General features: G+C 41.6%; 1 protein-coding gene across 1 annotated transcript in view; it reads left to right on the forward strand.

Moving 5' to 3' along the window:
- Positions 1-14394, forward strand: part of POLR3B (RNA polymerase III subunit B) — a 147217-nt gene that overhangs the window by 106265 nt on the left and 26558 nt on the right. The window contains exon 23 of the mRNA XM_020982425.2: positions 1452-1594. Coding sequence (XP_020838084.1) covers positions 1452-1594 — 143 coding nt within the window. The remainder of the gene's footprint in view (positions 1-1451; positions 1595-14394) is intronic.

Raw genomic sequence — 14394 nt, forward strand, 5'->3', positions numbered from 1 at the left:
TTGTGGAAATTGGGCTTTGGGGTCTGGGAAGCCAGGGAAAGAGAAATGGTTGCTATTGGGTTCTAGCACCAGCCTTCATGGACATCTTGGCGGTGGGATCCACAGTCCCAAGTGCTCACTCTGTGCAGACCCCTGTGCTGGGGAGAGAGGTGGAGATGTGGTGTGTGTGTGGTCCTGCTCTCATGCGCTAGTCAGAGGAGGTCTCTCTCTCTCTCACACACACACACGCGCGCGACACACACACACACACACGCGCGCACACACACACACACACACACACACACACACACACACACACACACACCCCCCGGATACAAAATTTTTGCATGCTGAGTCCATAGGAGAAGCTCAAGCCCTGTGCTACATGAGGCCCAAGGGAGAAGGAAGGCTATTGGAGCTGGGCCTTAAAGGATGAGCAGGCTTTCAGTAGTCTGAGAGGGGTGTGTGTGTCTGTGTCGGGGTGGGGATGGGGGAGAGAAGCATACTGGACACTGGAGATGCCCCCAGGTCTCTTTATCCTGTACTTCAGGAGAGCTAAGCAGTGACAGGAGGGATGGAGCAGATGGAAATGTAACTTCTGTTATTCTTCTGGAAAAACTAAACTGGAATCATGTGTTGGCTCTTTATGCTAATTTGCTCTGCTCCTTGGGAAATTACATTTTATGGAAGAATTAGTTGGGAGTTGGCAATCATTCTCAGGCTATCAAAATAAAATCTACCAATAAAAATTCTTAGAAAATAAAATTAACTTTGAGGATTTAAGTATGTAACATGTGTCTCGTGTGTGGGTGCACACACCGACAGGTATGCACAGTGCCTAGCACATAGTAGATGTTTAATAAATGCTTTACTGATCAATGGAGGCTCAATTAGCGCCCTCGGGGCATGGTGTCTATAAATGCTTTATCTGAAAAGTCCTCATGTGCTGATGCTCAGCCTCTGCATTTTCTTTTTGAGTTGGAGTTATTTATATATTTACATGTTATATATGTGTGTGTGTGTGTGTATTTATATGATAGCACATGTCTCCGTACTTCAGTTGAACTAAAGAGAGGACTTCAGACTGACACCAAACATTCTGTAACCATTAGGATGCTTAGTTTTTGTAAGTTAGAATTCCATGTTACCTTTGACTTCAGAGATAACCCGCCAGTAAACTGTTGCTCTTAGCATGTGGGAGCCCACCGCAGAGGGAATCAGTAAGTTCCCAGAAGAGTCACTGGGGGAGAAATGAAGTCTGGCTCAGAACTTCTTTGGGAGAGACAGGGCAGCCTGAGAGAAAAGGGATGACGTGCCTGTGGGGGAGCTGGGGTCTATGGGATTGTAAAAGGCACTGTGGCCTGAACTTGGTGGGGAAGGGAAGCCGCCCCCTCTGTTGGGGTTCTTCTGGTTCTCTTTGGGGCTCTGGAAGGGCAGTGTGAGAAAACATTTTATTTCTCTATTTTCCTTAGCTACAAAGGTGCGACAGATTCCTACATTGAAAAGGTGATGATATCCTCAAATGCAGAGGATGCTTTTCTCATCAAAATGCTGTTAAGACAGACGAGACGTCCCGAAATTGGAGACAAATTCAGTAGCCGCCATGGGCAGAAAGGTAAATGGCATTTCAAAAAGACTTTCACAGTGACCTTGTTGAACGTAGATTTATGCCTTCCTGGTGAGCGCTTTTGTATCGGCCCTTTGTAAAGTAATGTCTAGTCATTTATTTCATGATTGAGGAGCTGTGTTGTTAGTTCTCGCATTGATCTTCTTCTGAGACACCGAACGGTGTGACCGGTGTGACTGGTGTGTGCTGTGGAACTGCCGTGATTGGCGTAGCTGCTGGGTGGTGAATTATGACATATGTGTATTCCGGGCCTTTGGTTTCATTGCCTGTTAAGGGAATGTTGCTGGTTGTTCTTGTAACCCAGAATGATCCTCATCTTTCTAGAACTTGACACTTTTTCTCCCCTAGGGCTTCCTTTAACAAATGACTAGAGTTCTCAAACCGTATTTCAGTTCTGTGACCCACGTTGTCTCTTTCCTCCCACGTCCACGGTTCAGCTTGTATTATTGTAGAGCATTACCTGGAGCGGTCTCCCCCCTGACTCATAAATAGATATTCCTATTTATCCCTTAGAGCATCACCTCCATCTTTGTCTCTTCTAAGGATACATTCTGGGCCGAAGGATTGTAACACGAACCACCCTGATTGCCTGAAGCCCCCCCCAGCTCCATTTTAGGAAATGACGATTTACTCCCAAAGGAGTAGTAAGTGTGATTTCATAGAGAGAAAAACAACAAAAATAGCAGAAATTGCCAACTCCTCAGAAACAGGCCTTAACAACTCTAATTAAGTGGGGCATATTTAATGAAGTAGCCTCAGTCTGACTTCTCACACTTGAGTAAGGTGAACACTTGCCCCATCAGTAACATGCCGTAACTGAGGCAGTTGTGCTCTGATGATTGGATACATTCCAGTAATAATAATAATAATAATAATAATGACAGTGACACAGTGCTGTAGTCGCACAGCATTTTATATCCATTAGTACTCCTTAAGGTTGATGCTATAGGTAGTATTATACCCATTTTACAGGTGAAAAAATGAGGGCTACTAGAGGATTTGCCCACTGCTGGCCAGTCAGTCAGCATTTACTGTGTTCCAGGCACTATTCTAAGTGCTGATGATGCAAAGAAAGTCAAAAGTCGTGTTGCTGCCCTCAGAGAGCTCCCATTTTAATGGGGAAAACAGTGTCTAACTATCCAGGTACAGACGAGAGGCAGACAGTATGTGGAAGGTCATCTCTGAGGGTCACATAGCTATGTCAGATCCTGTGACTGAAGCGGGATTGGGACACGGGTCCTTCGTGACTCCAAACCCAGCCTTCCCCGCCTGCTCCCCCCTGGCCCAGACGTAGCAGACTCCTGGAAATACAGCTCTGGAGGGAAATGCCCGCATGTCTTGGGGCTCATGGTTCAGTTGGACTGAGGAGAGGAATGAAGGCTCACTGACAGAGGCCTTTCCTGCCTTCCCCTTCTTGCAAAGACTCTAAAGGAACAGTCTCGCAGACAGATTTTGTTTTAGGGGGAGGGCGACTGGTACATCTCTGTGGAACCAAATGGAAGACATTCTCTTGGGTTTTGATGACCTTTCACTTGTGCTAAGGAGTTTGTCTCTCTAGTTTTCCTTTTCCAGATGGCTTTTAATCCAAGGGTAAAAAGCCTCTGATTAATGTGGATTCCCTTGTTAGTCCTCCATGGCAGCTTCATCAGACTGATCGGAGGGGGGTAAAAAGGCAGGGAACAGAGCTTCTGTGGAATGCTGGGTGGAGGCACACCCGGACTCCAGTGTAGACGAGCTCTTCTTTTAAATACCTAGTCCTATCCAGCCTTGTCTCTCAGTCTAGGTTGGTATGTAGGATTCTGGGAATACAGCTTTTAGAACTGTAACTAAAATTATTTAAATAAACTTAAGGAGAGGTAGTGATACTTTGCCTTTCAAAGAAAAAATCTGTGCTCTTACCACACAGTAAGGCTCTTTGGAGTCTTCATTTGTTTGTTTTTCTTTTTAAAAAAATTTTCATTGTTCTTATGAACTCAGTAAACATCAGCATATTCATATGTATCTTACTGAAGGATACATCTCGATAGACAAAGAAAAACAAAAAGGAGATTGTATAGATATGAGATGATGAACTTCTGTTCTATAGTTTTTCTTTTCCATACTACAGCTTATTTTTAAAAAAATTCAAATATAATATGGAGGTTCTGCTCCCACCCTGCCTGTCTGCTTCTCCTTTGCTGAGCTTCCATTTGCTTTGTTGTGTTTATTTTTTTAAGTGGTTTGTTGTTCCTTCCCTGCCCTTTCAAAATAGCCCTTTCCATTACCCCACCTGTCTTTCCCACAACTCACTCCTGCTCCCTTGCCCCCAGAAAGGAAGAAGAATTCCTTCCCGGCCACGGATCGTTCAAGTTTGCACATTGGGTGTGCCTGGGCGTTCTGTGCCTCTTTGTCCGCCATCTCTCTGCTGAGAGATGATAGCTCTTTTTGAGTATCTGAAGGATCCTCCTGTGGAAGAGGGACTTGATTTCTTCGCTAACAGCCTTGGGTGGGAACTTGAGATCGGTGGATTTGGCTGGTTCAGAGGCAGAACTTTCTAATGGTAGAGTTATCCCCAAAATGGATTGAGGTTCTTTGGGAGATAAATGAGTGACCTCGCCCTCAGCATCTTCAGGTGAAGGAATGTGGTAGAGGGGATTCTGGTTCATGTAGCTGCTGGACTCGGTGGGATCTTCAGACCCTGGGCTCGGTCAGTTCTTGATTACCCCAAGTAGGTTATCCTGTCTACTTAATCTGTCTGTCTACTTAAATTATCTCTTATGTCGAGCTCTTCCTCTCTTTTTGTCGCCTAGTGAGCTTCAAGTTAGGACTAAAACTACCTTTTGTCCCCTAAGAAATAATATTTTGTATATAAACTAAAATAGTTAAAAATTCAAAAATGCATGTTTTAGAAAAATAATTATATATGTTGGTTGCTACAGTAAAATATTCAGAAAGCCAAAGCTTATTGTTTTACTTGGTTAAACAAATTATAATCCCATTTAGGGTAGGAGCCCTGTCATATTTCTTTGCGTCTACTCACAATGACTAGTCAGTCAACAAGCTTTTACTAAGCATCTACTATGTGCCAGGCTTGTGTAGACTTGTACATAATGCTGTATGAATATTCATTCTTTGAAAATGAAATGAATTAAAGTGCTCATTTTTTGGTGGCTTTCCAATTAAATGCATATAATATGTTATATTAACATATAATCGTCTTATCTCCATGATATCAAGAAAATTTGATGATAAGCTTATTAGGGACCTTTTATTTCTTTGTTTCCTTCCACAGCAGGTTGTTCTTCTAATAAATTCTCTAATATTCAGAATTCACCAAATTAAGTCAATAAGCATTGTATTAAGTGCTTACTGTTTTCCAGGCACTGTGCTAAAACCTGGGGTTGCAGAGAAGAGGGAAAAGCCCAGTATCTGCTCTAAGAAATAGTGTGAGAGTTTTTTCAAAAAGGCTCTAATTCTGGTACAATAGACTGGAAAGTGGTGGTACCACTGATGGATGTGAGACAGTTGGGAAAGACAGAAAAATGATGAGTTCAGTTAATGGGCATGTTTTTTAAAATAACAGTGGAACATCTATAAGCATTTAGGAAGAATGTCTTTTTTAAATTTTATAATAAGAATATATGTTTTATAATGATCAAGAAGAACATAATCTTGGTAGAAAACATAGATTAAAATCAAGTGTTCCTGGTGAGTGATTTGAATTAAATTCCTCAGTTAGTGATTTAAATAATAACTTAGATCGGTGGTCTCCAAACTTTTTAAATTACACGTTCCCATCTAAAATTTTTGAGCATGATGCATTCCCAGTCTGCATATGGTTGTTCATTCTTAAATTATTTACTGTACTAATAATTAATGTGTATTATAAAACCTATACAAAATGGAAATTTTTAAAGGATGAAATAAATTTGATCCCAAAGCCATGGGAAACACTGCAGTTGACTGATTTGGAGAATAGCATGGTCAGAAAATTACTTTGTGTTAAGGATGGATAGGAGAGGGGAGATAACTTTGAGTCAGAGAAACCAATTAGGAGACTCTTTCAGTAGTCCAGTCAGGAGATCATGAGGCCCTGAACAGAGGTGGCTATTTGAGTAGAAAAAAAGGGACAGATGTAAAAGATATCATTTCTCTCTACATGAGACTTAGTAACCAATTGAATATATGGGGTGGAAAGTAAGTTAAGAGTCAAAGGTAGTTTCAAGATTGTAAACCTAGATGACTAGAAGGGTGGTAATACCTTCACAAAAACAGAGAAATTTAAGAGAAGTGGGCTTGGGAGGAAGGGGTAATGATTACTGTTTTGGATGTATTGCATTTGAGGTTTCTATGGGGTGTTTAGTTCCAGATGTCCCACAGGCAGCTGGTCATACAGAACTGGTGTTCGGCAGAGAGGTTAAGGTTAGATATATAGATCTGTAGATCTAGGAGTTATCTACATAGAGAGAGTAATTAAACCAGTGGGAGCAGATGAGGTCACCAAGTAAGAGAGTATGCAGAGAGAAGAGAAGAGTGCCCAGGATGAAGCTTTGGGAGACAACCTACACTTGGGACAGGCTTGCACAACTGTGGAGCGCAGGCCACTTATGACCCACCAAAGCAGCCCTTGGGTGGTATGTTGTGCAAGCCTGTTATACATCCTCCACACTTTTTGAGAGCCACCCATAATCCTTTGGCGGGCCACATGGCGTGCAGGCCTGACTTAGGGGGTGTGTTAGAGATGGTGATTCGGCGAAGAGGACTGGAAGGGAGTGGTCACATAGGATGGAGGCACTACAAGAGTATCAAGATGGTGGACTAGATACTTTCTTTGATCCCCATAATCTTTCAAACCTCTCCAAAACAGAAATCATTCACCAAAGATAAAGCAGCTTCAGCGTTTTCATGGTCTAGGACACCAAGAATCCAAAAGAAGAAAAAGAAACAGACAAACCCCCAAACCCATAAACTAGTGTTTACTGACCCTGAGCTCATGCAGCACCCCTTTCCTACAACAAGGCTGCACTAGCAGACCCAAAGATACAACTCAGGCTTACACCAAGACTCACCCCTACACCCTGATTTTCCCCTTTTTACTCCCCCTTTCCAGTGGCACAGAGCTCTGGCTCCAGGCTATGGAAGTTCCATTAAGCCTCAACAGCCATCTTGGCTATAGCCCTTCAGTAGCAAAAGCCTGGGGCCAAAACCTGGAAGCACCCATCCCAGTGCCAGGGAAAGCAGTCTCTACCAATGCCATGATAGGCAGGCTCTGGACTGCCCATGGCTAGCCAGAGAGATCAGGAACACAGGAATTGGGAAAGATCATCAGTACAGGACTTTGTGCTTGTAGGAGCCGTGCAGCACTCCACCAACCCTGAGGGAAAAGCACAGCTTCTAGCAGTGGTGAGTTCTCGCCACCCAAAAGTCATTTAGGGCAGAGATCTAGACTGGTGAACTGTGTGCTGCCCAGTGTGGGAGGAGGCTGAGACCTGCTGAAGTCCAGCCCCCAAGGAAACCATGATCAGAATGGGGAGAGTCAGCAAGGAAGGATAAGGAAAATAGGGGTGGGGAGAGGCTCAAAGTACCAAAGATTTCAGGGAGAAGAAGTGTCAGAGACCTTGAACATAAACAGATAAATCAATAGGAAAAACAGTAGCAGTGGAAAGAAATATGGCCTGCTGAATGAAGAGTACAGAGAAAAGAGAGAGACCAGATGCTTATAGGAGTCATGGATTGAGAATAAGCGTCCCGAGTAAACAGAAAGAGAAGATGGATAGTGAAGAGAGTGAAAGGAATCCTTTTTAGAAAGGAGCACAAAAAAAAGGGGGGAAAATGATCTAATTTTTTAACTACTAATGAACAGGAATAGCTGAAGGGGAAATCTACCTCACTGAAGAGAAAAAAAGAGGGGAAAGAAATATATAACCAGATAAAAACAGGAGAGAGGAACTAATAAACAAAACCCTGAAGTGAAAGAGACGACAAATGAGGAGGGGGGCTTCAGGGAGGACGAAAGAACAGGGCTCCTTTAAAAAAAAAAGTTTAAAGTGAAGTAACTCAAGGAACATAATACTGTTTTTACAGTAGGAGAGGGGAAAAATCATAAACTGAAAAAGTCCCCAATATTAGAGATAGAAAAAAATATAAAACTCATAACTTTAAATGTGAATGGATTAAACAGTTCAGTAAATGAAAAAGAGTAAACATATTGGGTTAAAAAATAAAACCATGCAATCTGTTTCTTACAAGAAATATACTTAAAAAAAAAAGACCTACACAAAATAAAACAGAGGATGGAAAAAAATTTACTGTGCATAAAATGAGTTTTTAAAGAAGACATTGCCATCATGCTATCAGATGAAGCAAAAACATTCAAAAAATAAAAAAGCATAAACAAAGAAACTATATTATGCTGAAAGAAACCATAGACAACAAATCAGTATCGATAATGAACATATATGTTCCAAATGCCTTTGCATCCAAACTGATAAAGAAAACATCTGAGCTTTAAGAAGACATAGACAGTAACACAATAGTGACAGGAGACTTCAGTATCCTCGTATCGGTTTTGAAAGATAAAAGGGAAAATATGGAACCGAACAAATTCCTGGAGAAGATAGAGTTAAAAGACTTTGTATCTTCTAAATGGGACAGCAGAAGAACATACATATAAGATAGAGTTAAAAGACTTTGTATCTTCTAAATGGGACAGCAGAAGAACATACATATTACTTTGTCACGTGAAACTTTTACAAAAATTGACCATGCACTAGGGTACAGGGATATTGCAAACAAGCATTAAACAGCAAGAAAATAATGATGAAATAACATGCCAAAGTTTTCTGGGATGCAGCTACAACAGTCCTTGGGGGAAATCATATCCATACAATCATACATTAACAAAATAGAAAAAATAGAAAATTAATGAACTGAATATGCATTCAAAAATCAACAAACACACAGAAAAGAGGGAGGACAACTCAGAAATGACAGAGTATATAAGCAGGAGAATGGGGTGATAAAATGTCAGATGCCACAAACGAGTCAAGAACTTTGAGGTTTGAGAAAAGATCATCAGATTTGGTGATTAAGAGACCATTGATAACTTTGAAGAAAGTTTCAGTTGAATGAGGAGTCAAGTATGATGAGGTTGAGGTTGAGAACCTGGGAGCCTGGAATAGTAGCAATAATAATAGTAATAACATTTTTTTTAGCACCTTGTCTAATTTGATTTTCACAATAACTCCGTGAAGTGGATGTCATTATTTTCCTCATTTTACTGATAAGGACACTGAAACTGAGAAAGGTTAAATGACTTGCTTAGGGTCACATACCTAGTAAGTATATGAGGCAAGATTAGAGCTCAGATCTTTGGAATTCCAAGTCCAGCCTTCTGCTACTTCAGAAAGGCAGATTTGGAGGTAGGGGTTGGGGGTTAGAAATAATATGATTATAAGCCATCCATGATAACTCATCTTGGGGTTTTTGCTCTTCTCTAGTGGAAGTGTGTGTGTGTGTGTGTGTGTGTGTGTGTGTGTGTGTGTGTGTGTGTCTGTCTGTCTGTCAGTGTATATTGGGAAGCTTACTGCAATTGAGGTGATGGGGGAGGTCTGGCAATGGCAGTACTGGTGGGAGGATGCAGGGTGAGGAATTTTGCCTGCCCAGCTCCTGTGGGTGTCTGGATTGAGGGAGGTAATAGTCTCCCAGAGGGTCCCCCGAGAGAGACTTGCAGTGAGAGGGGACCAAGTGAAAGAATGTTGAAGGGATAGAGTTGGAGATAAGCCCATAATTAACCTTTCAGGAGTGGGAGGTTAGAGGGGACATCTCCCCCAGGTGTGTGACACATCTTCCCATCCTCTGATTGGTCAATCACATGCCCCACTCCACAGCCCCCACTTTGGAGACCACTGATTTAGATCAAAGCTACCACTGATTAAAATTCACCTTGTTCAGAGAGCCAGTCTGTGTTAGCTAAGGAGGCCAATGATGTCCAATGGTTTTTGGGTTTTGGTCTGCTTGGACTTGTGATTTTATCAATAGGGGAAGCTCCTGGTTTGAAAATTCTCCACCCAAGTAACTTCTAATCTTAGGGAGTTGCCCAGAACAGTGAATTGCCCAGGGTCACTGTGTGTCAGAAGCAGGAATTGAACTCAGGTCTTCCTGACTCAAGGCCGGCTTCCAGCCCATCTTCCCTGTTGCCTCGTAAGCTATTGTTGCTTGTCGTGTTGAACTTGAAGTACTGGGGTCCAGGTGGGAAGATCCAACAGGCCTCTGGAAGTAGAGGGCTAGGGAGGTCCAGGGCTTCAAACAAGGATTTTGAGGTCATCTTCATAGAACAGATGAATGCTAAAGCAGAATGATTTTTGTACATTGATTCCTGGTTACTTTTAAGCACTCAGCCTGGAATACCAGTCATTGGCAAAATTTACTCAATGTAGCCCTACTAGTTAAGCCCCCCAACCTATGGACTTGAGCCCTGAGAAGGTCTTACGCAGTAGTTGACCATGCAGTCTTTTTAGTGGTTTGTTGACATTACATACGTGTGTGTGTGTGTGTGTGTGTGTGTGTGTGTATGTGTGTGTCTCCATCCAGACACAAGACAGAACAAGGGCTGGAGTGAATCTAGTTAGTGTTTGCCTCCTTATTTGTGGAATATTTGAGTGATGGGTGTTCACTTTACTGGTGAGTGAGTACCTTCAAGCTGCCACCTTCCCCAGCAGCCAGTCTCAAGGATCTGCATTTTGAGCTTGTGTTAGCTTTTTTCTAAAGTTTCCCTCTGCTCTGCCTGGTCCCCTGGATTTCCTGATTAAGTCTTCCACTTAAAAGTATAACTCGAAGCTGCCATCAGAGATTCTTTCTGAATTCCAAGACAGTGTAAATTGTGTTGTTCATTTTCAATACCCCTTCCCTCTAAGTGTTACAGAAAATGAAAAAAAAAAATCATGGTTACAAAAACAGAATTCATGTACAGGTGAGGAAAGCAGGTTTTTTTCCCTCTCTCTGGCCAATAATTCACACAGCCGTTGGCAGGGTAGCAAGAGAACCTGTAGATACATGGAGCAATAGAAAGGGGAATTTAACCAGGTAGCTCCAGGTGTATGGGAAAGAATATAGACACATGCAAAAGTTATTTTAAAAAAAACAAACTTTAGGACAAAGACTGAAGATGACAGATTGAGTGGGTAAACTGAAGCAAGAAAATAAATAGTAATTAGTTGGGAATCAGCATGAGTGTAGTGTAATAACTGGGCTGGGAAAGAGAGTGAAAGTGTTTTATCAGTAGCTGTTTAAAAATGTAGGAAGACACAATACAGCAGTACCACCTTCTGTGACCTCAGAAATTGAGGAGGATTGATCTGGGAGCTGAGGGATGAAGGAAAGTAGAAGGAAAGTATTTCTGTAAAGAAACCAGCGGCAGACAATCCTGCAGCTGAACAGAAAAGCAGATCAGGGTTCAGCAGCAGAGAGCATTCATTCTCAGCCCACTTTTCAGATGTGGGAACTTCAGCAAGCTGGTTACCATTCTTTAAATCTGATGAGAGTTCCGGGGAGCTCTGAAGAGCCTCGCTTCTTCTTGCTTCTTTGTGAGTTCAGGAGTAAATGTGTGATCAGGTGTTAGCCTGAGAAAGAGTATGTGGGGGGGGGGGGTGGAACTTCGATCAAGATTCTGAAGCACATCATCTTTTAGAAGCGTGCAAAATACTGGTAAAGGCCAACTGACTGATAATTATGCCGGTTATACTACCCACTAAACAACCCTGCCATGCAACACAGCATTTATTATTTTATTTTGACAAAGTGATTCTTCTCTTTTTTTATTTTATTTTTTTAGTTCAGTTGGGAAAGAAGACTGGTTAGAGTTCGGAACTGTTGCTCCCCTCAAAAGTTTTCCGTGCAGCCTTCTGGGCGCTCTAGACTGGAGATAGGACTTGCCTGATTGCTGTACCATGATGGGCCAAAGGAGCGGGTAGAGAAGAGTGTGAGGCTAGGGTGTCTGTGTGGACTCTGTCGCTTCCATCGCTTTCCCCATCAGCATTTTAGTTCCAGAGTTCTACAGACTGTACCAAGTGAATCAGGGCGATCCTTGGCGTATCATGCGGGGTAAAATCATGTTGAAGTGCTTTTTTCTGTGAAGGTGGAAACCGTTGTTCCTCTCACACTTTGATAGAGGAGGTATCAAAGAAAAAGCCTTTTTCAAAGCCTGTTTCAAAAGTACCTGACGTGTTTATGTAGAAGGTAAACAGGCTTTTTGTCCTACTTTTTTCTTAAAGTCTGTGGGTGAAATTGTCTGTTGACCCAAAGAATGAAGAGGAAGAACCCAAATAAAGTTTCATCTGGGTGCCAAGCAAACCTAATTATTATATTTCCACGTTTTCCCATATTTTCTTTGCTGAAGGGGCAATGAGAAAGGAAAAAATTGGACTCCTTTGATGTGAGGAGGGAGAAAAAAGCAATATATCACTTCTGAAAGAACATTTCTCAGTCTCTCATGTGAAAAAGGATTAACACCTCCAACAAAGGTCCTGCAGGTCACAGAACTGAGAAGCTGGACTGATAAGTATCCATCCCTAAGGAGAGAAAAACTGTATTTAAGTTTGATTGTTGGGATCCAGAAGCTTTTTAATTGCTGCAGACCTGAGATAATGGTTTAAATCTTCTTGCAGTATCCACACTTAAACTCTTCAAGAAAAGGAAACTTGTTTAAATTAATTAAAGGCAGCATTTGTTTTTGTAAATGAACTCTTATTTTAACTCATCAGAATAACAGTTACTTCCTGGGATGGTTCAGTGCATCAAACTTCAGCTAACATATTGTTTTGCTCTTTTGGGGTCTTCTTGATCAAGGGAAATTCCATTTCCTAGTTTTTTCTTCTTCTGGTTAACACTGGGGTGAGGGGGGTCAGTGGAATCGCTTAAGAAACTGCTTTAATTTTTAAAAAAAAAATTTTTTTTGATGAATTATTGGCCAGAGAGAGGGAAAAAACCCTGCTTTCCTCACCTATAAAAGAATTCTTGCTTCATAGAGTTGTCAAGAAAGCACATTGTGAATCTTGGAAAAGTTATTATTGTAAAGAGATTGTAGAAAGGAAGAAATAGTACTTCATGTGTGAAAGTGCTCATGTCTCCCGGCCTTTTTTTTGTTTTCCTTTTTTAAGTCTGGACGTCTTTAAAAATTGAGTCCATATTTAAAAAGAAAAAGTTAATGAGCAAATAATTATTAATAGCAACACCTTGCAGTTCTATAGTGCTTTATGCTTTTCAAAGCACTTCCTGCCAATCTGACGCTGGAAACAGCCCCCTTTTTCTGTCAGTCTGACTTGGGGTGTCTCCTCTGTTTGATCCTGCTCTAATGAAAGCTCCCAGGGCGAGGGGAAGAAAAGGAACCAGTGCAAGGCGATCAGAGTCGATGATCTTCCCAGGCTTTTATCAGAAAAGAAATTTGGGCAGCTCTGGCACAAATATTAAAATGCAGCATTTTTTTGGGTGCAAACAGACAGACAGATCCCATGTTGGGCTGAGGCATTATTTAACTTGATATTTGCAGGACAGTATTTGGGGTAAACAGCAAGCAACCTCTTGACCTTTCAGTAAATACCCAAATAAACCTTTGAAATTGGGTGGTTCGCTGTTTTATGGCATAGAATAAAAATCTCCAATTGCACCTAATAGTGGACCTTGAACACATTTGATTAAGCTCTTGACACTTTGGGTAGTATGTATTTGGTAAAGTTCCTGTGGCTATTGTTTTACAGTCGTGCCCTGCAGGACCATTGTAGGGGTTTCAATTAATTAGCCCTTTGTGTGCTTGAGACTATGCAAATTTATCACATCAAACCATTCCACAGCTCATGGGAAAGCCGTGTAAAAAACAGCGTTGTCTTCTAGCGCCTCCTCTCATTTAGAGTGATGTTTTAATAAGAAAGCTAATCAAGTTTTCCTATGCATTATTTATCTGTTAACATGTAAGGAAGAGCTGAATTAAAATTATGTCAACCAGGATGTGCCCAGTGACGTGATAGATCTGGAAATGATTCAGCTGCAGGACAAAGCTACTATGTTTCGACAATTTTTGTCCTCCCTTTTGGGATTGATTGGGGGGTAGTGGTGTGTAGGGGGAATGGTTAACTTGATAATGAGCATTGGTGGAGGGAAAGGGGAGAGGAAGGATCGCTTCATTCAGGATTCAAATTTGCATGCAGAGATCCCGATTTCTGATTATTTAAAGGTTCAAAAGACAGAAGTTTATTCTGGACAAAACGTTTGTTCCACCATAATGACACGTTGGTTCCGAAGCTTTCCTCCCGTTCTTTGGGCCTGGTCCCTTCTTAGCGACACGTTCCTTAGCAGTAAACCTTCTATCAAGTTTTATAGACTATCAGCCCCGGGCATGATGGGGTTAAAGTTATTATAGGAACTCTCTTACTAACGACAAATGACCTAACCAGATCCATCCAGGACTGGTCTTCTTTTTTCGCCTTCAGCAAAAATCAGTAACGCTGCTACTACCTTTGTTCATTAACTTATTCCCTTTGCTGTGCCAGTGTGCTTCCTGCTGAGAATAATTGAGTTCATTAATGATGAGGATGAGGATGGTAATTATTATACTACCTTGTATTTGTATATAGTAAGCTTTCTTGCCAGGACCTTCGAGTGCTCTGTAGGTATTAGCTATTGTTTTCTCACAACGCTTAAAACAGTAGATAGTAGTTACTCCCACTTCAGAAACCAAGAAACTGAGGCCCGTCAAAGTGAAATTGAGTTTTACCCGTTGGCACAGGGGCGTCAGTCTCACTTGCCTGTGTCAGAAT

The sequence above is a fragment of the Phascolarctos cinereus genome, unplaced genomic scaffold, assembly GCF_003287225.1.
Source record: "Phascolarctos cinereus isolate Bilbo 61053 unplaced genomic scaffold, phaCin_HiC Scaffold_1;HRSCAF=81, whole genome shotgun sequence".
NCBI classification, from domain to species: Eukaryota; Metazoa; Chordata; class Mammalia; order Diprotodontia; family Phascolarctidae; genus Phascolarctos; species Phascolarctos cinereus.